This window comes from Engraulis encrasicolus, chromosome 8 (genome assembly GCF_034702125.1).
Source record: "Engraulis encrasicolus isolate BLACKSEA-1 chromosome 8, IST_EnEncr_1.0, whole genome shotgun sequence".
Classification (NCBI taxonomy): domain Eukaryota; kingdom Metazoa; phylum Chordata; class Actinopteri; order Clupeiformes; family Engraulidae; genus Engraulis; species Engraulis encrasicolus.
This window is the reverse complement of record NC_085864.1, coordinates 32564939-32592438: the sequence shown is the minus strand read 5'-3', so window position 1 is coordinate 32592438 and position 27500 is coordinate 32564939. Positions and strand designations below refer to the sequence as shown.

Below are 27500 nucleotides of genomic sequence, written 5' to 3'. Positions count from 1 at the left end.
GGCGACGCCATTCTATGTACTTCCACCCAAAGATTTTGGCTCCGCACATAGTCTGGCAAAAGCCTCCTGGCTCGGTTCGCTCACTGTTCTGCAGATCAGCAAACAGTTCAGTGGTAGCACATAATTCACCCGTGAATTTGCAACACCATATCATACCAGTCATGCTAATAAAGCACAATTTGAATTTTTATCTTTGAATTCGGAACTCCAATTAATTTAAATGGCAGAGTAAGCTCAGACCATCTCCCACCCTCCATGGAGACGGATTCCTCTTAGCTTTCGCCAGACTGTTTGACAGAGTCAACCGTTGGCTTTTGCCCAGGCTAATACATTTCCATAAAGAGCTGAAAGTACAGACTCACACACAGACCCAGACCCAGACAATAGTGAAGCCCCCATTCCATACAGAAGATACTCTGTTTACAGATAGGGTGACCAGCTGTCCGGACTTCGGCCGGACAACCCCTTTCTAACCTAGCGTCCTCGCGCCGTACCCATTGCTTCGACTTGCCGCCTCCCCGCCTCCGTGGAGAAAACAGTGAAGTCGGCATTCTAAACTGTAGGCAGAAATCAGGGAACAGCGCTGCCATCTTACCTCAGACTAACTCAGCTGCCAACAACAGTTTTTCGCATTTCATTACCTCATTCCGATAAAGGAGTCATCAGTAGGCTACCACTAACTTAATGTTGTATCAGAGACGGCAGGTTAACTTACGATAGACAAATCCTTCCGTTGTTGTCTGTATTATTTCATAAATATTTTTTCATGTATTTTGGGTAGTCATGACATGCATGCGTAGGCCTATAATAGCCAACAATTAATTTGATTTAATTTACTCAAAGTTGGTCAGGAGTGTGTCTATCAGCAGTGTTTTAAAATGAGAGGCAAACCGCTTTTGTCAACCTTTTTTTTTTTCATACAGACGCTGGATAACCATATCAACAACACAATCTCAAAATACAGACGCTTTCTTTGCCCTGTTTGTAAAGTTGTGAGCCCTCGTTGTAAAGGCATTTAGCGGACAAACTTAGTTGCACTATGCGTTGCCACCAGTGCAGGCAAAAATAGGAAACAGACAGTAGACAATAATATAGATAGCCCATCTTATTTAACTTTCATTAATCACTTGCACTTCATAGGGCTATGGACCTCAATTAACACTAGTTGCACGGAGATTTCCCCGACATAAGGCGACAGCAATACAGTTAATTCGCTGTGCGAAGTCTGGAGTTAAATCTGGAGTAACATGGCGGCCGCAGATATCGGAAACGCGACCGACTGTCGAGGTCTAGTTTGCGTCAATGACGTTGCCTCGCATCGCAAGGCCATAAGCAAAACACTAGGAGGAGAGGAAAGACAAAGAGAGGGACACACGGACGTCGTGAACAGGTCGTAAAAACGGACCGATGGCCACCCTATTTACAGACCTGTACTAGGGCCACACAAGTGTCAATCCCACATCACTTGGCATGCAGAAAATACTTTTTCATTTCCGCTGAAACGCCAGTACCTCCATAAATAATTCCCGTAAGATTGTTGCAGCGGATCACTAAACTCAGGGTGTAAGGTGGATGGATGCTGGTTAAGGTGGGTTGTCCAGGCCAGGGTATTTGGGGATGTATCATGAATGCGTGATGTCAGGCTTAGCGGTGCATGTGTGGGGGAGAGAGAGGCCTGTCAGGTGGCCTGAATAGGTGTGAAATGAAAAGATGGGTGTACAAATGAGGAGGAGTACTGTAGACTGCTGTCAGAGAAGAGGACATGAGATGGGTACAACCGGAGGCAGAGGAAAGGAAGGAAGGGAGAGAGGAGAGGAGAGGGGGATTAAGATAAAGAAGGAAAGTTCTCCATGGGGCTCAGTTAATTTGAAAAACAGCCATAGAAACGATTTGCTTAATAATAGAAGAAATTTGTTTGTGCCTGCAGAGACGTTTTCTTCGTCTGCAGACTATGATTGTACCTCAGGCTTAAAGAAATGACTGTTGCCTGACTGCGCTAGAAAAAGCCACGGATGGATGTTCGGCACGGAGGAAGGGCTAGATAAAGGGGAGGACTTTATGAAGGCGGATTGGAGGGAGGAAATGAGAACAGAGAGAATGAAAGGGGGATGGATGAAGGGATGAAAGCAAGGAAGGTGATCGTTGGAGATTGTTCGGATCCAATTTGTTTTGAAGTAATCTTCAAATAAAATTCTCATAAAATGCTAGCAGTGAGTGAGCGAGAGAGGCAGAACGTAGCGAGAGGTCCGAAAATGAAATATGGAACGTAGCAATAGAATGAGATTTAGAAACGCAGCATGGGAGATATGGAAGAGGATAGTAAAGGAATGAGGGAGAGGGGGAAAGAGAGAGCGAAGAGGGGGGAGGGAAATAGAAAACAGGAAAGCAGGGAGGATTGACAGAACATTGGGGAGACGGGGAAGAAGTGAGAGAGAGGGAAAAGAGAGAAGGAAAGAAAGAGGGAAGGGTAAGGGAAGGAGAGAGGAACAGAAAAAGATCAGAGGAATTGGGGGCAGAGGGGTGAGGCTGTGGGTAAAACGAGGGAGAGGGAAGAAAAGAAGGGAAAGAGAGGGATAAAGAAAAGATTGACAGAACAGAAGATAGAAGAAGGAAGATGGGGGGGGGACGAGAAGACAAGAGTGAGGGAAAACATGGAACGTTAAACACATGGACGCACACGTTAGAAACATGGAACATGGACACATTAAACAAAACATGGAGCAGAAAAAAAAGTGAAAGGAATGAAGAGCAGGCAGGATGGAGAGAAAAGGAGACAGCGGGAGAGAGAGAAGAAGCGCCTGACAATGGCGCGCTCCCTCCAGCACGATGACAGGCTGGCTGACCACATGGTGGATGGTGGTGGTGTTACCCAACGATGGAGCCAGGTCTCCATGGAGATGTACTGTAGCCCCCAGTGACGCAAACCCTTCCCTCTCCCCTCCCGCGGTGGTGGTGGTGGTGTTCGTGGCGAGCCAGTTGTGGCAGGACCCCAGACTGCGGGGCAGAAATTGGATGAGATCAGACCACAGTGGGGGGTCGCTCCACACCTCAACCCCACCCTCTGTGACTACCTCCCTACCTCCCCTCCCTCCCCCTGCAAGAAATAGGATGAGGAGGTTGGGGGAAGAGGAGGAAATGGTGGGATGTGAGTGAGGCTTGTTTGAAATTGTCTGGCTTAGTCCTTGGCTTAAGGCAGTGCATGTTGTGCTTGGTGAACATCATACTGTAGGTCGGAGAATGTCATGCGAACATCAGTGTACCACTTGAATTGGAATGCTAGCATGACGTTTGGTCCAACACCTCAATCCTAGTGTGTGTTTGTTTAAAACATCACTATTGAAACATCACCCACTGAATTTAAAGTCCCGTAATGCATTGGTTTGAGCTAGCTACTAGCCATCCATTCAACAAATGACCCTAGTGTTTGTTACGTAAAGATTATGCTTGGTCAAAAAAAAAACCCCGGCCAACTTCACTTTTGAAATGTCACTGTCTTAACGTCACATCCGTCTACCAAACGTCAAGTCTATCCACTAGCCATTCAGTGTGATGTTTGATCCCAAAAAAAGGATGACGTGGCCTAAATGTCACTATCGAAATGTCAATGTCTAAACGTCACTATTGATCGACCAACTATGCGTCAAGCCCTGAAATGCATTGGTTTAAGCCAACAGCTGGCCATCCATTCAGATGATTTCAAAAACAGACCAGCATTTGTTGGAGAGGGGGCTGGGGTGTGTTGAGCTGGAGGTAGGGTTTTGGGCTAGTGCTGAGACAGACTGCCGGAGGCAAGGTGGGGTGGGGACAGAATTATTAAATGTGCTGGGGTGGAGGGTGGGTGAAGCGGTTTGTGAACGGGGGGTGGGTGGGTTGGGGATGGGTGTTGAGGTGGATGGTGAGCACTGGAGGCAAAGTGTGTTGGGAGGGTGGGGGTTATTGTCAAGTGTGCTGGGGGGTTGGGGGCAGGATAGGTATCGTTGCGTGTGCTAGGGTGGAGGGTGGGTGTAGTAGCGGCTAGTCTGCTAAGTGATCGATGGTGGTCCTTTGCGGGGACCCGGAGCAGGAGTGCCCGCACTGGGCAGCCACAAGCCATCAGCTCCGGCCCTAATTCAATAAGACCGCAAATTGGAGTACAGCACTTCTTCTAATACCCTGGTCCAGCCCCAGCGCGCGTCTCCCTCCTATCTTCCTTTTTTCCTCTCTCATTCTTTCTTTGTGTTTTTTTTGTTCTCTACTATTCTATCTGCTTTCTCTTTGTTGTTCTTATGTTTTTTTTCTTTCAATTTCTCTCTGCCTTCCCTTACTTGCTTTCTTTCTTGCTCTCTTTCTTTTTTTCTCGCTCGCTCTTTCTTTCTTTCTTTCTCTGTCTGTCTGTCTTTCTTTCTTTCTTTCTTTCTTTCTTTCTTTCTTTCTTTCTTTCTCTGCCTTTAACGTTATCTCTTTCTTTCTCTGTCTTTATTCTTCTCTTTTTTCTGTCTTTATCTCTCTCTCCTTCTCTCTTTCTCACTCTTCCTCACTTCCTCACTCACTCCCCCTTTTTTCTTTCTCTTCTCTGTAGTCTTTGTGTGTTTCAGGTAGGGCTGGGAATCAAGCCAAATTTCCTGGATTGATCAGATTCCGATCCAGCAGGTCATGATCCAATTCGATCCACGATCCGATTCGATATCGATCTTCTGTATTGCTGGGTTGTCATTTCAACCCATTTATGCCTAGAATTCTAAGACCGGCTATAAAAATCTAAATATTCTCAGCCTTTGAAGCCCACACAAACTTGAAGTAGCAAGATAGCCTGCATGAATGTGGAAAAGAGCTACAGGATGTGCTTGAGAAAATAGCGCCTATGATCATCTGCAAAAGATCGATCCACAAAGTTGCTAATCAATGTCACACTTTTTTCGAACATGAATCGATATTGGATCACGATTCGATCTTTTGAACCCAGCCCTAGTTTCAGGCGCTCCACTGTCAGTTCCCATGGAGTTGATGCTAGTGCAGGTAGCATGGTCTTGTCACCTCTCTCGGCTGAAAAGCTTTGGCTAAAGGGATGCTTGTAACACAGCGAGAGAACACACGGCCACATTTGCGTGCGAGCAAATGTCACCATCAAAAAGACACGCATTGTGTCGGACGTTGCCGCTAAGGACAAGCTTTTTACACAATAACTGAAAGAAACATGCCGCAACCCTGAATGGTTACATATTTAGCACAAGTCGCAGTCGGAACAGCTGTCGGCGCGTCTGTCATGCAGGAGGATATTGCTGTGCGGCATTGTGGTCATTGTGTTGCCGCGCTGATCTTTGCAGTGTCATCATGCAAAGCCGTCTGTGACAGTGAGCCTGTGCGTCACACAAGTTGGCCCATTATCTCGACCAAGGCTGTGCTATAAAAAGATATCGAAATTGTGCCAATCTTTATCAATACAGTATGCAGGGACACAGTTTCTGCGCTATGTTTTTACAACCGAAGAAGTATTAAAATTAAGCATTTTTTTGATGCTTCAGAATTGCATTTTATATACAGGTACATTTAGCTATTGTTATTTTTTTGGTTTGGCCTACGCAATTCATCATTATCTTTCGGGCAGCTTTAGCCACACTGTTACTACCTGGTGTTAAAAAAGCCTTAACTTTTGGCCATCATGAAAAATGCAACATGTGTTAACCATACTGGTCAGCATCATCAGGGCTTAGTTTCTGAATTGGACTGACCCTCTTCATGCAAGGGCAGGCGCACTCAAACCTTTTGTGATACGGCAACCTTTTGAGCTACCAGCAATCTTCCACACTATTCCCGCCTGATTCGTACTGTAGTGCGTGTTTTGCCCGAAGTGCTCATCAGCCGTAATTGGTGGGTTTCGTGGTGGCAGGATTGCTGGAAGGGGTTTCACTGTTTGATAATGCGTTATCTGCGCTATGGTGTGTAGTGCAATAGCAGCTTCACACAGACCGGCTCTTTCTCTAGCGGCCTTCAATTACGGCTTCAGTCTGCGCCAACACCCTCAGGCAACACACACACGCACACACACACATGCACACACATGCACACACATGAACAGACGCACACACGCACTCGCTTTCATTTCTTTTCTTCTTTTTTGTCTCTGCATCTCTCTCTCCCCTCTCTCTCTCCTTCCCTGCTCTCAGATGTCTTTCTGTCTCTCTCTCCGTCTCTTCTTCTCTCTGGCTCCCAGACTCAATGCTCTGTGTGTGTGTTTATTTCTTCTCTTCTTTTTCTAGGATTCGGAGGATGAGTGGGTGGAAGCTCAGCCAGGCGGCCAGGAGAAGGCCTGGAAGATCTCCAGCGCTGGCCAATCCAGCAGCAGCAGCAGCAGCTCCACTACCAATATCCCCTCTGGCGACGCAGCAGCAGGTGGACAGGTGAGCAGACAGATACGTAGCACCCCCCCCCCCCCTTCTTCTTCCTCTTCCCCTTCCTCTCCCTCTCCCTTTCTTCTTCTAGAGGGAAATCTGCATTGTCCCATCGTTTTCCAAACCTTTATTCAGACATGATGAAACAAATCTTTTTTTAATTTTTAAATTGATTTTTAAAAACATTTTCAAACAACAGCAAAACACGCACGCACACACACACACAAAAGGAAGAACAACCCCCCCCCACCCAAAAAAAAATAAATAAAAAAAAATGACAAAGTGCCCACAAACATCACTCACACCCCACACCGACCTCCATTCCCTCCAAATGACTCAAAAAAGGTCCCCACACCCGATTGAAGATGTCCGATAAAACAGATCTTAAGAAAATCTGAAATCTCACACTACCAGACTCCAAAGTAGTTTCTTCCACCAAGCAGTTAGATTGCTGAACTCATGCTGAAGACAACAACCAGGCATTTTCTTGCACTTTTTCCCCCCCCCCCCCACCCACCCTCTCTCCTTTTTTGTTTTCTTTTTTAATCTTTTTGAGGACACAAAAACACAAAAAGTTTTACTCATTATAGGCTTCAAACCTGTAATAAGACGTAATAAACAAATCTTGAATCTTGAAAGTGTCTGAAAGTATACAGTGTTTGAAAGTATACTGTTGTGTCGTGATGACATAGTATACACATGGATTGTTATTGTGGACCTTGGAGAGAAGTAGAAGCGAACTTGTGTATGTGTGTGTGCGCGACTGTGCGTGTGTGAGTGTGTGTGTGCATGGGTGAGTGCGTGTGTGCATGAGTGCGTGCGTGCAAGAAAGAGACTGAGTGATGTGTTTTGTTGTTGCTTCATTACCAGAGTGTTGAAATGTTGCACAAGGCCATATGTCTTGGGAAAGTCTGAGTGAGTGTGTGAGTGAGTGAGTGAATACCTGGCTATGTTTCCTGTGGCGTGTGGATGGCCTGCCATACCTAATAGCTGTGTGTGAACTGACGAGCGGCCGCGCTGATGGCGGATCAATAACTCTCCTCGCTCGCTTTGGTAGTTCATCACGCGCGGTCAGAAAGGCATGCGAGCAACGCTGACACTAGATCGCTGTGACGTCTACAGATGCACGCACGCACACACGCACAGACAGACAGACACGCACAGACAGAGAGACACACACAAACAGAGAGACAAGCACAGACAGAGAGACAGACAGAGAGACAGAGACACACACACAGACACACACACACACAGACAGACAGACACACATCAAGGTTTTGGCCTCAATATGGCAGGTCTGAGATGGAATTCAGGATTTTATTTTGATGATAAAAGGAGCACAGGTCATGTTGTTCTCATGACTTCCAATTTTCAAGTAATTAAGGAATGTTGCTTGCCGTGATAGTTTTTTCTTCACAATTGGCTGCTTTTCAAATCGGTTAATTATGGATGATGAAATAGCTTTGTCAAATGTCGCAATAACCTGCAAGGGCTGAACACCTAAGCTAACTCAAAAGAGTGATGACCAAAATGCATCACAGTGTCTTGACGGTCTATAACAAATCATTTTTAAACATGGCATTAATGGCTTAAGTGTTCCCTTTGGAAAGTTAACTTGCAGCTTTCCAGGACTGACTTTTACACTGAGGCATACGACCGTAAGCACTAAGCAGCTTTGCTAAGGCATTCAGATCCGTGTGGATCCGTCAGATTTGCCAACACAATGCAGGGAGAAAAGCATAGATCATTGGTTCTCAACCTTTTTTTTGACCGCACCATAAGCAACAACATGCATGATGTTAGATTATGAAATCAGCGCAGCCTGATGATGGTAATAATTACCTCGGCCAAGGAGGATATATTTGTGGTTACGTTTGTCTGTCTGTCTGTCTGTCTGTCAGCAGGATAACCCAAAAAGTTATGAACGGATTTGGATGAAACTTTATGGAGTTGTTGGAAATGACCAAAGGAACAAGTGATTAAGAGAATCCTGGTTCCGGATCGTTATCAAACTTTAAAGATTCCTCACCATTGCTAGCCTAGAAATCTAGACGCCCCTGACCGCAAATTGAATTGTGGGACAGGGCGAATTTTGACATTCTCGTTTCTTACTTCACGAAAAGAAGGCAGAAAAGAAAAAAAAATAAGGTGTGACAGTCAAATGTTCCATCAAACAGCTTCCTTGGCGGAGGACTGCAATCTCTGAGTGCATTTCTAGTTTACTGTGTGCTGTTATTGACTAAGCTGTATGGTTATTATTGTACAGCTTTTTAGAATTATGTGAAGACCTCCACCTCATTTTGAGCCATCCTTCCCAACGTTCCCCATTTATGAGCGAGTGCCCCCATCTCAACTGTCTTGCTCCTAAGGGCTGTCTAACGCCTGGGGGGCTTTAGAGCCCCAGTTGAGAAACTTTAGCATTGACGATGAAAATGTCACATACACCAGTTATTGCCAGTACCCAGGTTTTTATTTCTCCAAGAATGTATTATTGGTAGTTAGGGTGGCCAACTTAACTAGACCCCCTGAAAAAAATCAGACTTTGTATTTCGTATGCGAAAACTTCCATCAGGGGCCAGGGTTTGGGGTGTTATATTATATAATCATATTTCATATAAATCGGCACAATACAGCCTTTCCAGTCATGGTTGTGGTTTTCACACGTTTCAGATACCGGTCAACCCCCACCTACCTCGCCCTAAAAAATGTTCTACGGGAAACACTTTATGTATAGTGCAAAATAGGTTACCATATTGCAATATTCTTTTATGTATACGGTTTCGTTTTTTATTTTCTTCTGAGAGGGTATTGGTTTGGGTGGGAGTGGGACTCCTAGCTGGATTTGTCTGTGTGTGTGTTTTTTGCTTTTTGTATGCGGTGCCTGACTGCAGGGGTCAGGTGTTTTTATTGGGGGCTTAGTGGGTCGTGTCTGGCTGCTGGAGCTTTGTTGTGGACCACAGGAGGCAGATGAAAGAGCCTCACAGCATCAACCCCACTCACGCTTCATCGTGCATGTGTGTGTCTGTGTGTGTGTGTCTGTGCGTGTGTGTCTGTGCGCGCGTGTGTGTGTTTGCGTGAGTGTGTGTGTGCTTGAGTGTCTGTGCGTGTGTCTGAGCATGTGAGTGCGAGCATGCGTGCGTGTGTGTGCATGTGTGCGTGGTGCGTGCGCGTGTGTGTGTGTGTGTGTGTCTGCCTCTGTCTGTGCCTTTGTACATGTGTGTGTCTTTATATATCTTTGTGTGTGTCTGCATTTTTATGTGTGCATGTCTGTCTGTGCACACGTGCACATCTGCATGTGTTTGTGTGGGGATCTGCATGTGTCCATGGGGGTGCGTGCGTGCGTGTGTGTGTGTCATCATTCCATTCGTGTTAATGCGTGTGTGTGTGTGGTCTCATTCCCGCCCTGTAGAGGGTCTGAAGATCCACCTCCCTGTCTCTCTCTCTCTGTCTGTCTGTCTCTCTGTCTCTCTCTCCCTGTCTCCCTCCCTGTCTCTCTCACGTCCTTGTCTCTCTCTATCTCTCGGTCTCACTCTCTCCCTTAGTCTCTCTCTCCTTGTCTGTCTCGCTCTCTCTCTCTTGCTCTCTCCCTCTCTGTCTCGCTCTCCTTCAGCCTCTCTCTGTCTCTGTCTCTCTCTCTCTCTCTCCCTCTGTCTGTCTCTCTATCTCTCTCTCTCTCTCTCTCTCTCTCTCTCTCTGTCTGTCTCTCTATCTCTCTCTCTCTCAGTCTCTGTCTCTCGCTCCATGCCAATGTGCTGGGTGAAGAGGACTCTCATTAGTTGTCAGCCGTGTGCCTGGCTGTCCCAGTAGAAGCTCGTTGTGCTTTATTTACATTCTGCAGCAGGGTTGGCGAGATTGGAATTCGTGTTGCATTAAGACATGCTCACTAGGCCCTGACACCCACACAAACACAGATGCCACCTTATTTGCCCAAGACAGACAGCTGTGTGTGCGTGTGCGTGTGCGTGTGTGTGCGTGTGTGTGTGTGTGTGTGTGTGTGTGTGTGTGTGTGTGTGTGTGTGTGTGTGTGTGTGTGTGTGTGTGTGTGTGTGTGTGTGTGTGTGTGTATGTGTGTTAGTGTGTGTGTGTGTGTGTGTGTGTGTGTGTGTGTGTGTGTGTGTGTGTGTGTGTGTGTGTGTGCGCGCGTGTGCGTGCGCGCGTGTGTGCGTCTGTGTGCCCTCTTGGTGCGTTTGTGTGTGTGTGTGTCTACGTGTGCATGAGTCCCTGGGTGAGTGTGTGTGTTACTACTTTGTATGTGTTAGAAGGTAGCAGTGGCTGCAGCTAGACTGTGTGTGTGTGTGAATATGTGTGTGCGTGGTGTGTGTTTGCCCAGATGCGCGAGTCTGTCTTGTAGATTTATGTGTTTGATAGATGCATTTGGTGAACATTGCACCAGATCATGTTTTGAATAATTGCGCAGCATCCAGGGTCACGACAGCTAATGGGTACACAGGCTGTGAAATAGTCCTTCACGCCATCTTGAGTGTAATGAAGGGCCTTCCATCTTGAACGGACATGTAATGAGAAATGAGAATGTGAAAATTGGTGTTGTCCACTCTGATTTTCCCGCTTTGAGTTCCACCGTTCGCATCGTGCTGCCACTTGTAATTTTCCATTACTTGTGCCGTGTAGCGTTGCGCTTATTTTTTTTTCAAATGTCCCATTTTTTAAGTGAGTAAACCTTTACTGGCTAGACTGGCTCGTGACTGCATTTGTTTACCTCATGACTGATTCATGACTGAGGTAGACATTGATTTTTTTTTTAAATGTCAGAGGGATGGTCCGATGAACGCTAACTAATTTTTGGAACGGTGGCTCTCTGAACTGTTTTGTTTCCCTCCAGAGAGACGAGTGGATGACCTTTGACTTCTTGGCCATGAAGACCACGTCGACGGTGGAGAAGCGCGCCGAGAAGGAGCGTCAGAAGGAGGAGGAGAAGCAGAAGGCTCTCGCCATCGAGCAGGTGAGGAGATGACGCCAAGAGAGCAAGAGAGAAGCTGACAGGGGGCGACAAAAGGGGGGTCAGTTCAGTTGTCCCTGGGCCAGTGAGAGGAGGGGGGTCCCAGAATTGGGTTGTCCTTAGATTGTATGTATTGGTTGGGACAGGGTTTTCGGATAACATTGTCCCGGGCCCGGCAAAAGCTTTCAGTGTTCCTGAGTGCATCGAGCAGGTGAGGAGATGACGCCAAGATCAACATTTTGTTACAGACTCCAACGTCCAAATTGACATGCAAACATAGAGCATGACACGGGAGTGGATTTTCGCTCCAGTCCCGTCCCGGTCCCAGAAAAAAAATCCTATCCCGTCCCGTCCCAGAGTGGAGTAAAAGAAACAAATCCCATCCCGTCCCGTCCTGAAAAGAATGTCTCCCAATCCTGCCCGTTCCCACTCAAAATCAATCCCACTCCCGTTTCATAGGCTTTTTTCACGAAAAAATAAGCAAGCATTCCCGCTCTCATTCATTTTTATTCCCGCTCCTCCCCGCTCCCATTCATCTTAATTCCCGCTCCTGCCCGCTCCCGTTCATCTTCCAAATTTTGACTCCCAACCCACGGGAATTCCTGAAAAATGTCATCCTCTAATGCAAACATAGACAATACAAATACAACACATAGAGTGTAACATGTGTAAAAATCATCTCCTATTTAAAGTGTACCTGTGCAAGTTCATTATTACAAAAGACTAGGACATTTTAAAAAAAGAGAGTGCAAGCAGAGAAGCTAACAGAGGGGTACAGTTGTCCCTGGGCCAGTGAGAGGAGGGGGGTCCCAGAATTGGGTTGTCCTTAGATTGTATGTATTGGTTGGGACAGGGTTTTCGGATAACATTGTCCCAGGCCCGGCAAAAGCTTTCAGTGTTCCTGAGTGCAAGTACGGTAGCTGTGACTACAATTAGCCTGTCTTACAATGCTCTCTCTTGAGGCCTCCTCTCAAAGACGTTAAACAGAAGTGCCTGCTGTTGTTTTGGGTACAGACTATTAGCTACAGTCCCTGGAGCAATTTGAGGTTAATGCCTTTCTCAAGGGCCCTTCAGCTATGTCTGATATGGGTTAACCTGCAACCTTCCAATTGCAAGACCAACTCACAAACCGCTAAGCAGGACTTAACCACTAAGCCACGGCTGCCCATTTGTCTTGGGAACCGAAGGGAGTAGGTTTGAATGTGACCTAATCATTAGGGAGTAGGTCTGCAAGATGAGAGTGTGCAGGTTCAAATCCCTTATCGTTCGATTAGGCAGGTAGGTGAGGGGTTCAAATCCCTTACTGGTTGATGAGGCAGGTGGAAGGAGATGGCAAGTAAATAACTGCAGCTCTACTGCGTCTTCTTCCCCATGTTTGAAGGGCCCTTGAGCAAGCCAGTCAACCCCAATATCACTCCTGGGGGACTGGATCTAAATTAACTGTGTGTGCTTCATTTTACAAATGGCAGGCAGCAGCTAAAGTATGATATATTATGCCTCTGTGATTGTCTCCCACTAATGATACCACTTTAGAATAGCTCACTTCACTGTACTCCACTGTATCTCCCATTAGGAAGCTTAATAAAATAGCCAAAATAGCACACAAAGCAATACTTACTGTACAAGAAAAGAGTGAAAGTGCCTCAACAAGGCAACACACAGTACTTTTAATTAATAACAATGCCAAATGTTGTAAATGTCCTGCAAGTCTACTCAAATTAAATTCAGTCTTTGAAGGGGCCTACAATAGCAATCAGCATCAATCTGTTAGGAGAGATTTATGCTGTAAATTGTAAATAAGCATGAGAACTGTTGACCAATTTGGTGGTCAGAACTTGAACTTCCACCCATTCTCCACTTGTTGTTGGCTTGATTATGTCCTCTTTTGAAAGTCGCTTTGGTTATAAAGCGTCTGCCAAATGTAATGTAATGTTATAGTTCTTCTGTAGATGACCCTATTGGCCCTTTCTCCATAGCAGAAGTACATGTAATGCAATTTAAACTGTTGTTGAACATCTCAAGTCAAGTCATGTTTATTTATATAGCCCATTTCATACACAATAAGGTAGCCCAATGTGCTTTACAAATAATATGAAATGGTAAAAACATTATAGAAAATATACCTATGGTAGGCTATGGTAGGCTATGGTAGGCTGTGGTAGGCTGTGTTAGGCTGTACTCTTTACAATAAAGAGTAAGAACATATCAACACTGCAACAGGTATCTTCTATGGTTCTATGTTCTCGCTGTGCTAACAGCTGTATTGAAGTTACTGAAGAAAGTTTTGTGATATCTCTCATTATCTATGCTTCAGCTGAAACCCCAGCAATATTTTTGGCGGTATAACAGCAAGGACTAATGTTTTTTTTTTTTTTTTAAATGTGTGAAATTGTCAGCTTAATAAATTTACACATGATATTTCTACTTTTGGTTAAAAACAAAGGGTACTGTAGTAGAGGCGCATTTGTGTGCGTGTGTGTGCGCGCGCGCGTCTGGTTGTGTGTTTGTGCATGCGTGCGTGTTGGCGCATGAGTTTGTGTGTGTTTGTGTGTCTTGATGCGCGCACGTTTTACTTACGCACTTAAATCCCATGAAAGTGGTTTACCTTACCTCAGCCGACTCTTGTTACCAGGGAAACTGCTATCAGCGTAGCGGCATAAAAGGACCCAGCAAAGTAGTCAGTGGGGGCACGCTAATAGTCTGACCACCGTGTGATTTCTCTGCAAATTAATTCACAAGACTCTCATAAAAACATGATTGGACAGGACATGGTGTCCTGAAATTGGTGTATTGAAATTATTTTTGGTGCGTGTCTGAAAGAGAGTGAGTGTGTGTGTGAGTGAGTGAGTGAGTGAGTGAGTGAGTGAGTGAGTGAGTGTGTGTGTGTGTGTGTGTGTGTGTGTGTGTGTGTGTGTGTGTGTGTGTGTGTGTGTGTGTGTGTGTGTGTGTGTGTGTGTGTGTGTGTGTGTGTGTGTGTGTGTGTGTGTGTGTGTGTGTGTGTGTGTGTGTGTGTGTGTGTGTGTGTGTGTGTGTGTGTGTGTGTGTGTGTGTGTAATTGAGTGAATTTGTGCATGTGGTCTGTTGTGTGTGTGTGTGTGTGTGTGTTGTGTTTCCGTTTTAAGTGAGTGTGTGTATGCGTGTGTGTGTGTGTGTGTTTGTGTGCGCGTGAGTGTGTAAGCACGTGCGCATGCCGGTTTTTGCAATGAGCAGATAAGGCGGTTCCCTAGTGCCCCACCAAATTTGCCCATTGAAGGTGGGGCTCCCCCAACAGCCGTGGCTAATACCAGCCAAAGTCATTCAAAAAAGGCCCCCTCATGTCTGCATTTTGCCTAGGGCCCCCAAATGGGGAGAACTGCTGCTGCATGCGCGCGGCGCACACGTGCGTGCATGTGAGCTGGGCCGTTGACAGCCTTCGCGGGGCCCAGGACAAAGTCATCTTGAAAGGGCCCCCTATCCAATACATATAATCAATGTAATGGGTACCCAATTCTGGGCCCCCTATCTCGCTGTGCCCGGAACAACATTCCCCTTTGCCCCTCGGCGGGCCTGAATGTGAGTGAGTGACTGGAGATGCATCTCTCTGCAGTTAAGGATTGGAGTGAAGTGTAAGATTGAAGTTAAGATTGGAGTGAAGTGTACTGTGTATCGTGGTGTGATTGGGTGGTGGTGGGGTTTGATTTCAGTGGACAGGAAACGTCACACTGACCGCTGTAATAGAGAAGCCATTGAGTAATTACTACCCAGGCCCGCGCAGAAAATGACTCCTAGTGAATGAGCCTGCAATTGTTTCTTTTGTGTTGGAACATAGAGCGCTCTTCATCTCCCTTTGTTGCTCTTAGCCAGCCTGGGGACACAAATAAACGAACAAACAATCGTGTGTTTGAGGGACAGATCTCTGAAAGTGGGCATTTTAGTGTCTTTTGGGGAAAAAATGTGTATGGGCTACTATATGAGAGAGTAAACATGTTTGTGCCAGTGTGAGTGATAATGAATGTATTTGAGAGTGTTTGTATGAATGTATCCGGATGCTCAGTCTACACTTTCTACTGTACTTCCTTAGGCTGGACTTCACAAGCGTGAGCTCAACCCCTTCTGGAAGGATGGCGGGAAAGGCCTGCCCCCGGAGCAGGGTGCTGGAACTGCACCTCAAAAAGGTATGTTGCCCCATCATCATAGCCACCTGAGTGAGGTTTGTAAATAATAATCGTTACGGTATGTATCAATGCATCGATCCTATGGCCGACGATTGAATCGTATTGTATTCTATCGTGGGGCGTTCTTAAATATTAAAGATAATTGAATTTGCTGTACGCTGCCCTAGGCCCTAGCTCCATAACATAATAGAAGTGGAAAAGTAATTGGAAAAAATCTAATTGAATCGAATCCTATCGTATCTCGGGGAGTTCTTAAGTATGAAAAATAATCAAAACGCTGTCTTGAGAAATCGATATTGAATCGTATCGTCCTGGAGGCTGTGATTTACACCCCTAAACCTGACCCATGTTCAATACACATTATAGCCCATCTCCTTTTGACGTGCCTTATCGCAGAGCTCAGATCTCTCTGTGTACTACAGGGATGTTGTCCTTCATTACCCCTCTTCTCTGATCCTGGGGAGACGTAAGGTCTCCTGGCCTCATCCAACCCACCTACCACATGAGAAGACTTGTATGTTCTCTACAAGTCTTCTGTTGTACAGTCTTGCACTTTAAATGTCTGTATGAGCACTGTCTATGTCCATACTGTCTTAAGTCCATGTATAAGTACTGTCTATGTCTATACTGTCTATGTCCTTACCTAGATTAGTCTATGTCTGTATGGGAAAGCAAGAAATGTAATTTCAAATTCTTTGTATGACCAGTGCATGTAAAGAAATTGACAATAAAACCCACTTGACTTGACTTGAGAAGTCTCCCCCTGCAGACATGATGGATCACAGCTTTCTCAGTCTAGCACTTACCAAGGGCCCTCAGGACCCACCACAGTACATGTTTCACATTGCGCGCGCACACACACGCACACACACTCACACACACACACATGCACACTTTCTCAAACATGCACACTTTCTCACACATACACACACATACACACACACACACACACACACACACGCACACACGCACACACAAGCACATGTAGACCGACTCACACATGACATCAGACACATAAACACACTGTATCATGCTTACAGACACACACATAAAAAACCTTAATCCCCTAAGCAGTGTCTTTGAAATTTGATGAGGCGTGTGGCTCTGCTTCCAAGCCAACAGAGTTAGTGATTCCCATTATAGTGCATTTCTGAACCTGTCATCAGGGAAGCCGACAGGGAGGACAAAGGGGTCACTTGTCCTGGGCCCAGGGGGAGAGGGGGCCCAGAGTTTGATCCTCATTACATAGTATCGATTGGGTTTGGGTGCCCTTTCAGATGTCTTTGTACCGGGCCCAGCCAAAGCTGTCAGCTGCCCTGCCCGTCATTGTCACCCCCCACCCCCTCGAGGGATGGGGAGTACAACTGGCACCCCATAAAGCAACCATTACAGCCGACAAACAGAGAGTGGAAGTGGAGAGAGCAATGAAAGAATGAAACGGAGGGTGAGAACAGAGGGATTATTTGAGGTAGGGGAACTTGGCAGGACGAGGTCTCATAGTGGAAAAAATGAAGAAGAAGAAAAAAACCCTTGAGTGATTCAGGAAGGAAGAGTGGATTGCAGGAACATTTTGATGTGGAAAAATACGAGGATGGGGACGCACTGGGAACGTACCCTAAACCCTCGGAATGGAAATTGTATTATTGACTTAATCTTCATAACCACAACATTTATTTTGGCAATGTGAAGTAGCAAAAAAAGACTCCACTCCTAAGGGAGACTTTGCCAATTGAGTTAGGAAGCGCTCAAGAGTGTGGACCTTTTATTATTATAGGACAGTGTGAGAGTAGACAGGAAATGCAAATGACTAGGAGAGAGAGATGGGGCAGGGTCGGGAAATGACCCCTGCCGGACCGTGGGCAATGTAAGCCCAAATGTGGGGGGCGGGGGGCTTAGCGCGCTGCACCACAGCGACCCGCCAGCAAAAGATGTTTTAACTTGCAAAACTTACTGTACTTTGGTGATGATAATAAATAATAAGAGTTTATTACTTAGTAAATATTCATGAAAAGATCAAATTTGGCAATTGGTAGTTCAATTTCAATGAGAAACTTAGTTGCAATACCTACTCTGGCCAAAATCCTACACAGCACACCTTTTAAGAAACATCAGATAATGTAGGTGGCAGTGTTCACTCTAGATGTCTTACTGGCTGAACTAGTGGCCTTACCTGACTTTTGCCATCTGATATGCTCTCGCATACCCCCCGCGTGACGTAGCCGAACGCAGCCAGATGATGTAAATCAGGTTACTAGTGGCCAGCTGTCTTGCAGAATACCGTACATTTGGAATATCTTTCCCTCTCTATAACTTGCATGCCCTCATAGGTGCGTCGTACCCCATCAATAATGTCCAGAAATGACAACATCCGTTTAACAAAATTATTTTATTTAGGCTAAGTGGTCCGGGTGGTAGTAGGTGCACTGTTTAGACACATGAAACTCACAGTGATTACACTGCTGTCCGTATGGTCCAAAAATACAGTTTACTGCTGAAATGCTATGCAAAACAGAGTGACAAGCAAGGGGGAAAAAGTAGAAGAGTGAAGTTGGAAAAATAAGTTGGAGCTTAGGGACACTTTAAAAAAAAAAACATGTGAGGTAAAAGAGTGGGTTGGGTGGGGTAGTGAAGAGGTGAATTGAACAGAGTAGCAGAAATGAAAGGTGGCATAAGAGGTGGAGGAGAGGAGCAGAGTGGAGTCAGAGTTAAGCTGACAGGGCAGAGGTTTGGTGCACTTTCCCTTATCGGCCCTTCCCTGTGTGTGTGTGTGCGTGCGTGTGTGTGTGCTTGTGTCTGTGCGTGTGTGTGTGTTGCGTGCGTGCGTCCGTGCTTGCGAGTACCCTTTTACTGTCACCAGCTAACAGTAAGCCCTCGATGAGTGCAGTGCTGGATAAACAAGTTTGGCTACGGCATCAGCACACGTACACAGGCACACACACGCGCACGCACACACACACGCACACACACACACACACACACACACACACACACACACACACACACACACACACACACACACACACACACACACACACACTTCCTCTGATACACACAGTATCTGAGAAAGTCACGCTCTGCCTCTCACACACACTCATACGCGTTCACACAGCCTCAGATTCACACCAGCACTCTGTCTTTCTTGCTCTCTCTCTCTTTCTCTGTCACACACAGTCTTTTTCGGTCTCTATAATCCTCCTCTCTCCCCCACATATAAACTTGAGCGCTCTCTTTTCTCTCTCTCCATCTACCACACACACACACACACACACACACACACACACACACACACACACACACACACACACACACACACACACACACACACACACACACACACACACACACATACACAGCGAAAGAGAGCTGATTGCCTTTGCAGCTGTGGGACCTGCCGAGTGCTGGTGATCTATATTCTCTCATGGTGATGAATGAACAGGCCTCAGTGTGAGTTAGCCCCACTGCTCTGGGACAGAGGCTAAGTTGTAGGGAGCCAGAGATAAAATCAGCGCGGAAAAGAGGATGGGAGTGCTGCAAGGGAAAGAAGACAGTGGAAATAAAGGAATGGTGAAGATGTGGAGAGACCCAGTCTCAAAGCAGAAAAGAGACAGAATAAGAAAGTGAGTGAAAGAGAAAGTGAAGGCAAGTGGTTGTTCATCTCAGATGATCTGGCCGAGGACTGTAAGAGCCACCCTGCAAAGGAAGGAGAGGGAAAAAAAGAGATAATCTTCACGAGAGAGAGAGAGAGAGAGAGAGAGAGAGAGAGAGAGAGAGAGAGAGAGAGAGAGAGAGAGAGAGAGAGAGAGAGAGAGAGAGAGAGAGAGAGAGAGAGAGAGATTCAAAAGTTAAGAGAGGCAGTCAGACTGAGAACTGTAGCTCTCCCACCAGAGTGCCAAGAGAAAGGGCGAGGACGAGAAGTGTGAAAGAGAAAGAAGAGAGATGCTCTGGCCGCAGACCAGGAGAAAAGGAGGGAAAAGAGAACAGAGTGAAGACAGAAAGAGGGTCATCAGCTGATCAGAGAGAGAGAGAGAGAGAGAGAGAGAGACAGAGAGACAGAGAGACAGAGATCGAGAACCTAAACTACATTGGCACTAACTGGCATTGAGAGCTGTAGTTTTTCCAGCCGAGAGTGGGGCGGGGTAGGGGGGGAATAAGAGGCTCATCACATGCTCTAACTGTGGGCTGCTCTGCACTGACTGTGGCCCGTAGACCTCCCAGCGGAGAGAGGGAGAGAGAAAGAGAGAGACGGAGAGGGAGAAAGAGAGAAAGAAAGAGAGACGGAGAAAGAGAGAGATCACCTGAGCTGCTCTGGCTGAGGTCCGTGTAGAGAGAGACGGAGAGAGAGAGAGACGGAGAGAGAGAGAGACGGAGAGAGAGAGACGGAGAGAAACAGACAGAGAGAAAGCAACAGATACAGTATGGAGAAAGAAAGGAAGAGAGGGAGAGACGTAGAGAGAGAGAGACAGAGTGTGAGATGGAGATGGAGATAGAGAGAGATCACCTGAGCTGCTCTGGCGGAGGGCTGTAGACCTCCCAGTAGACTCTGGGGTTGGGTTGAGGCCACGGTGGGAGCTGTGCTGTGTGCTAAACCATGACGGTCGGGCAGACTTCTCTCAGGGGCAACCTTGCAGCTGTGCTGCCTGCGCATCTCCCTCTACACCCCACCCTTCAGCTCCTCCTGTTCCGCACCTCACCTCCCCCTCTCCTTCTCTCCTCCTCCCCGTCTCCCTTCATCCTCTTCTTCTGGGCCTTCAGGAATGAGTGTATGTGCGAGAGAGTGTGTGACCGAAACCGTGTGAGAGAGGGAGAGAGCGCCAGAGACGGACATCGTCCATTTTGCTCTTGTGTGCGTCAGAGAGCTGGAAAGTGAAATACACAGGGTTCTGTCTGAGAGAGAGAACGAGAACGAGAAAGAGAGAGAGAGAGAGAACGAGAAAGAGAGAGAGAGAACGAGAAAGAGAGAGAGAGAACGAGAAAGAGAAAAAGAGATTGGGTCAGGGAGGGGTAAATGAGGGCAACAGACTTTGTAATGAGCCAGACGAGCCTTTTCTGTTTCACAGCATGTCCTATCGATCACGATCAGCATCAGCGCCAGAACAGCTGCGGTCATCACTGACGTGACGCTCTTGACAGGCTCCGCTTGATGTCAGCCTGGTGACGTCCTTAGCCCCTATGGTCAGGGCAGGGGCATCGCTACTGCCTTAATTTGTGTTTGCCCATGCAGTGGACGCTTGTTTTTTTTGTCTATTTTGTGTGTGTTTGCATGCGGGGCTGTATATTAGTTCAGACTGTTGTTGACGGTGTATGAATAAAAACACGGCTGGTTTTGTGTGGTTGTGTGTACACAATGGCAAAGTGTGTGTGTGTGTGTGTGTTTGTGTGTTTGTGATCACTGTTGTCAATTTGTTTAGTGTGCATCTGTATCTGATATACCGGTATATATTATTGTGTGTGTGTGTTTGTACGTTTCATATCCTTGTGCCCTAAGGTGTGCGTGCGTGTGTGTACGTGCATGTGTGTGCGTGCGTGCGTGCGTGCGTGCGTGCGTGCGTGCGTGCGTGTGTGTGTGTGCGCGTGCGTGTCTGTGTCTGTGTCTGTGTGTGTGTGTGTGTGTGTGTGTGTGTGTGTGTGTGTGTGTGTGTGTGTGTGTGTGTGTGTGACTTAAGGGTATGGGGGGATTAAATGCAAGAGTTCTAAACACTTTATTTCCGCAGATGTGGATCTAGAAGGATGAAATGTTCTGTGTCGTTACGTTCTGTCCAAAACAGCCTAGATGCCCTGGATCTTCGCGTCTTTGTACTCCGTTCCAGTGTCATAGTTTTTTTTTTCACTCCTTTGAATTGAGTTTTACACTGTTGCATTACTTCACTTTCATTTTTAACTCATCCTTACCCCCTCCTTCCCTCCCGTTCCCGGTCTCCACTTTCTCTCTCTGTTCTTTTTGTCTTCCTTTGTTTTTCTTTGTTCATTTTCCTCTCTCTCTTTCTCTCTCTCACACTTTTTCCTCCTTTATTGCTCTATCTTTCTGTGTTCTATCGTGCCTCCCTCTCTTTCTCTTTCTCTTTCTCTCTCTCTCTCTCTCTCCTTTGCCTCCCTCGCTCACTCCTTTCTCCTTTGTTCCTCTCTCTTTCTCTCTCTCTCTCTCTCTCTCTCTCTCCCTCCTTCCCCATGTCTCTCCTGTCTTGTGCTCTGCAGCTACTACGCTGGTTAATGACGGTGGCCTGAGCTGGCTTAGGAAGTCTTATCAGCGAATGAAGGAGGAGGCTGAGAGACAGCAGCGCAGTCTGGCGGCAGTGGTGGCAGAGAGATATGGGGTGAGCGCTTTTCACACACACACACACACACACACACACACACACACACACACACACACACACACACACACACACACACACACACACACACACACACACACACACACACACACACACACACACACACACACACACTGCTTCTTTCACACTCTTTCTCTCAGAGCAACACACACATATACACACACTGCATCTTTCACTGTCCATCTCTGACACAAACCCACCGACTCATACACACAGTCTCTGAAATGGAAGTTTTGTCAAAGTATTTTGTCCTCTTCTCTTTTACTCACTCACTTGATACTCATTCACACATTGTCAAATGTACACATGGGTGGCACACAGACACTGCGGCTTTCACACATACTGATGTATACAATGTGAAAAATATGTGGACAGTCACAGACTATAAATACCCCCTTCGGCCCTGGCGTGGCTCAACGGCACTGCACTGCTACACCGCCGACCTCGGCCCAATTCTGGCCCGGGTCCTATGCCGTTCCTGTCCTGTCTCTCTATTCCCACTTACTTACTGTCCATCTCATCTGTCCCATCACAAAAATGAAGGCCCAAGAAGTAAATAAATATATATATTTTGAAGAAGAAGAAAAAAACCTCCCCCTTCCCCAAAGTACACACACACACACACACTCACACACACACACACACACACACTCACACTCACACTCACACTCACACTCACACTCACACTCACACACACACACACACACACACAAACCCAGAAAATCTTGCAGGTGCAGTGTCTGCCATTGAGTACACGTATACAGAGACCACACATCATCTCTTGGGAACAGTATTCTCACGTGAATCCTACTCCGCAATTCTGTTCCAGTAGAAGTGCCACGCAATGTCTGTGACCGGAATACAAGAAAGCCTCACCAAAATCTCCACAGCAATGCAATACTGAGTACGGGGTGGAAAAAAACACCCAATTGTAGTGATATTTTTGTGTAACCTTTGTTTGCCAACGGCATATTGGATTACAATTGGTTTCAGTGCACCCAAATCCCCTTGTTGGTGCCCAGTTTATGAAGCTGAACTCCTTGTTTTCCGTTCCCGACGTTCCAGAGTAAATACCCGTTTCATTTGAACCCCTGATCCCGAAGCATGTTTTTCCCAGGGGGGGTTATGGAGTAAAAAGGACATACGACTCCGGATTGAAAATCCTCCGTTTTACTGTCTTACTGCTATCTGATGGGCATCTTGCTACCGTTCTCTCTCTCTCTCTCTCTCCCTCCATCCCCTCTCCCTCTCCCTCTCTCCCTCCTCCTTCTCCTTCTCTCTAGCTATCTTTTCTCATCAGCTGCTTTTAATTTGTTCCGATAGTTCGACTCGACTTTTTTTTTGTTCACTTTAATTATGTCTCCTCTTGGTCTTTTCAGTCCATGGAAGAGTTCCAGAGGAGATTACAGGAGGCAGAGAAGATGGCTTACGGAGACCGGGCAGGAGGAGGCGGCGGCGGCCGCGGCGGTCGTGGTGGGGGAGGGGAGAGGGGTGAGTGGGGCAGGGAGAGATGGAGAAGAGGTAACCAGCAATCGGCAGGAAACAGCCGGGACAGAGCCGGATCGCCCCCCTCCAGGGATTGGGAGAGGAGCAGCAGGGAGCGCCATCGTGATCAAGACGGCGATGATAACCGGGCGCAGCAGCCAGCACGTGACCGCGACTGGGACCGGAATCGGGACAGGAACGACAGCCAAGGACGCGAGCGCGATCGAGACGGTGATGACCGAGCGCGGCAGCCCGCACGTGACCGCGACTGGGACAGAAATCGTGACAGGGACGACAGCCAAGGACGCCATCGAGATGGAGAGGACGATGATAGGAGACGGGGTTGGGACGCGGAGGACGACAGAAGACGTGATCGGGACCGTGACAGAGATGGATGGCGACGGGACAGGGAGCGGGACGGTGACCCGGGGCGGGGCGAGGACAGGCTCTACCCGAGAGACTGGCGGAGAGACAGAGATGGGGACAGAGACAGGGACAGAGATGGGGACAGAGACAGAGACAGAGATGGGGACAGAGACAGAGACAGAGATGGGAAGAGAGACAGCAGGAGAGATCGAGATGAACAGGCAGGCCGAGATGATAGATCCAGGGATGACTCTGCAAGGCCTCGGCCACGTTCCTCTGAGGATAGCCCTAGGCCTGGCCGAGACCAGGGTTCCTCTTCCTCCTCCTCATCCTCCTCCTCCTTGTTAGGCTCTCTGAAGGGGCGCTTCCTAAAGCCCTCCGACAGAGACGAGGATGATGGGGCAGGTAGATCCAGCTGGGGGGCTAGACCGTCCGCGTCCAAGGGGCTCTCTGGCTTCATGAAGCCCAAAGATGATGATGATGATGATGATGATGGACCCACCAATACCCTGGCCTGCAGGAAGAGCAACAGCGGCACACAAGCCAAACCTCCACAGCAGAAGCAGGAAGTTGAGAAGGACGTCATCACAGACCGAAGGCCACAGAGTGAACAAGTGATGCGGAAAGCTGTTTCTTCACCACGGGAGAAAAGTCAGCAGAGCAAAGCCACTGAATCCCCAAAAAGGTCAGTGAAGTCCTTCTGTTGTGCGGTAGTATGATATTAATAGTATTTGTAGTAATAATTATTATTTAATGTCCTTGTGCTCACAAATGTATTCCCTGTTAATGGATGAATGACAGGCTTAAGTGAGTGTTAACTGAAGAATTAATATTATATGCGTATTTACTCTTCTCATTGCAAATATACCCTTTACACCTGAAAACAAGTCATTTTTACTTCATAATGTAAACACGGGGTAGCAAGTACAAGCTTTGTACATTTCAGCTGTTCTTCGATTTCTGAGAGATTTGATGGTCCTCTTAGAATAGTCACCTCCACATCCCTGGGGTGAATTTCTCAAAACCAAAGTTGCTTACTACATTAGCTACTTTGTTGTTTTCAATGCATTTTCCCATTGGCAACTACCGAAGTTGCTAACAGGTTAACAACTTCTCTTTTGAGAAGCTCACCCCTGGTGTGGCTGTTCTAAAATGGTGGCCCATCTCCAGGGCAGAAAAAGACGGAAAAAATACCCACCCCGTAACAATTTTCTCACGCTTACAAAGGCACAGCACCAGGGGCTTGACCCTATAGATGGACTTGCACATTAACCTGAGGCAGGGTTGTAATTTCAGACAGATTTACAAGGGGGGGCTAGTAGGATGGGAGTTTGTGCAAGACATACCACTGCGCTCCAGCAGAGAACCAAGGACACTGAAGACGTTTGCCTCCCCTTCCATCAAAGTTTTATCTATCGGAGCGAGTAGCCAGGCAGGCATGAACATCAGTCGACCTGATTCATCTAGTATCCAAAATGCTCAATTGGGGAGTTGGGGGGAGATGTACGATATACTCACCTCTTCCTTTTGTTTCCTGACCTTGTCAGGGTACTTACAGTTCCAGATAAGCTACAGTGTCTCTTCTTTGTCCAGTCTTAAGTCCCAGAATTCGTACATCTACTAAACTTGACCTGATACATCTATTCCAAATGTTCAATTTGGAGTGAAGTACATACCGTATCCTTGCCCGTTCCTCTTGCTCCCTCTCTGACCTTATCTGGGTGTTTGAAGTTTCAGATATGGTGTGTCTCTTTTTTTTCTCGGTCGGTCCAGTCTATGTCCTTGTCCTCATTTGTAGCCACTGAGGGTACAGGCGTTTCTCGTGAGAGACCTCATGCAAAAGGTTTCAGGGCCACCTGAGTCTCTCCTGACTCATTGATCTTCTTCTGGCCTCTTTCTTGTCCCGAAAACAAAATAAAACGCTCAAAAAATGGTCTCAATCCTCGAGGCACATTTCACAAGTGCATCTCTGAATGCGTCACGCCAAGGAACACGCCAAGTAACTTCTCTTGATCCCAACTCTACATCCGAAAAGTGCCCTCTAACTATTGTACTCCATACACTTCATGCAATCGTTAGGCAATGCCTGAACTAGTCATAAAAAAGGGGGGGCTATTTAACTTTTAATTAAACCTAAATTGCCCTGCAGGAGATAAAAATCTGTCAGGTGCCACCCAGGAAATGATTTCCTGCTCCGTTGTTAATTGTCGTGCCCGCAGCCCCCTCTTCCACCACATGTCATTCGAAACGAAAAGGAGCGAGGGAGAGGGCAACGGCATGCAAGACCTTCTTGTTATGCAGGCAGGGTGCTTATGGAGGAAGGGAAGGGAAGGGAAGGGAGGGGGGGCAGCTGCTTGTAGCCTCCGGCGACAGGCTGTGATTGATGGGCGCCTGTCTTTCTCTTGCAGCCTGTCTTTCATTCATCCGCACCAAGACGGTCTCTCTGACTTTGCACCCTCTTTCACTTCTTCTTCACACCACCTCTCTCTTTTTTTCTCTTCTGCCCATCTTTCCTAACCTCTCTCATTCACTGTCCATCACTTTAGCATTTCTCTGTGATTTCGAGCTAAATTTAGTGGGCTCTTGTTTTGTCCTTCTGTGGTTGAAGGGTAGGAATCGTATAACTCCTGAAAGACCTCTGTCCTCAAGGCGACTTCTTGCTAGATACATATTTGGGCCTGATGCATTAGCCTGCAGCACTTAAAGCATTTTTTCCCATTTTCGTTTTTCTGGTTTTCTGTGCTTTCTTTCTCCCTTAACCTCTCTCTCTCTTCTTCACTTTCAGTTTTGCTCCTTCGCTCCCCCTCTGTGTCCCTTAACCCCTCTCTCTAGCTCTCTCTAGCTCTCTCTCTCTCTCTCTCTCTCTCTCTCGCTCTCCTCCTTCTTCTTCTCCCTCTTCTTCTGCCTCACTTTCACTCTTTTTTGCTCCTTTGCTCTACCTTCCCACAGTTTCTCTTAACCTCTCTCTCGCTCCCTCTCCTCTTCACTCTTCCTAATTTTTCTTGCTCTCCCTCTCGCTGTTCTCATGCAACCCAAGAGATCCAGAGGCCCATCCTGTCCAGGGCTGTTATTTCTGTCCTCCTCTATCAGTCACTTTGGAGACTTCCTCAGTCCTGAGTGACCCAGGTTTGTGTTGTGTTGTGAGAACTGTCCCAGTTTGAACTAACATTCCTTTTGCGGTTTTTAAGCAGTTCCCAGAGTGAGGAGGAGGAAGAGGAGGAGGAGGAGGAGGAAGAGGTCCCCATCTTGACCGATGAGGAGATGAACAAACTGGGGGCCAAACTAGTCAAGGCGGAGCTCATGGGAAACACGGTGAGCTCATTTCAACTTCTCAATGTATTCTTTTTTTTTTTACTCGTCTTCATCAAATGTGTCAAAATGTGAGCAAAAACGTGTTATTTTTCTTAGATAATGGATTAATAATGTGCATTATATTCATAAATGATGTGTAAATAATGTTCAAGGTTATAGTTCAGATGAAATTTTAGCGTAGTGGTAGGCTATAGGCGATGTCGCATAGCGACTGAGCGGGGGCATGGTTCGGAAGGGGGATGATTTTGACATTTTTTGGCCATTCTAGGGGTACCTAAAGGGGAAATTTTTACTTTTGACATTACAGTCTTAATGGGAAGTTTTCCCATTTTTGCATTTGGCATTGTGTTACCTTCATAAAGGACCTTGTCAGAAGACAACCAGGAATAGAGATAAATATATATGTTGTTCATATTTGTGTGAATGCATGTGTGAGTGCTGACTTGGTTTTATTTGGAAGTCTTTCCACATTACTCTCCTTTGGGAAGTGCTGTATGTGTGGGGCCATTTGAAGGATCCATAATGC

The 27500-nt window shown here is 46.8% G+C and overlaps 1 protein-coding gene across 1 annotated transcript in view; it reads left to right on the top strand.

The window, feature by feature from the left end:
* cwf19l2 (CWF19 like cell cycle control factor 2) overlaps window positions 1–27500 on the top strand; it is an 82800-nt gene that overhangs the window by 8812 nt on the left and 46488 nt on the right. The window contains exons 4-9 of the mRNA XM_063205505.1: window positions 6237–6377; window positions 11209–11328; window positions 15386–15479; window positions 21672–21790; window positions 23191–24347; window positions 26851–26974. Of these exons, the coding sequence (XP_063061575.1) occupies window positions 6237–6377; window positions 11209–11328; window positions 15386–15479; window positions 21672–21790; window positions 23191–24347; window positions 26851–26974 (1755 nt within the window). The remainder of the gene's footprint in view (window positions 1–6236; window positions 6378–11208; window positions 11329–15385; window positions 15480–21671; window positions 21791–23190; window positions 24348–26850; window positions 26975–27500) is intronic.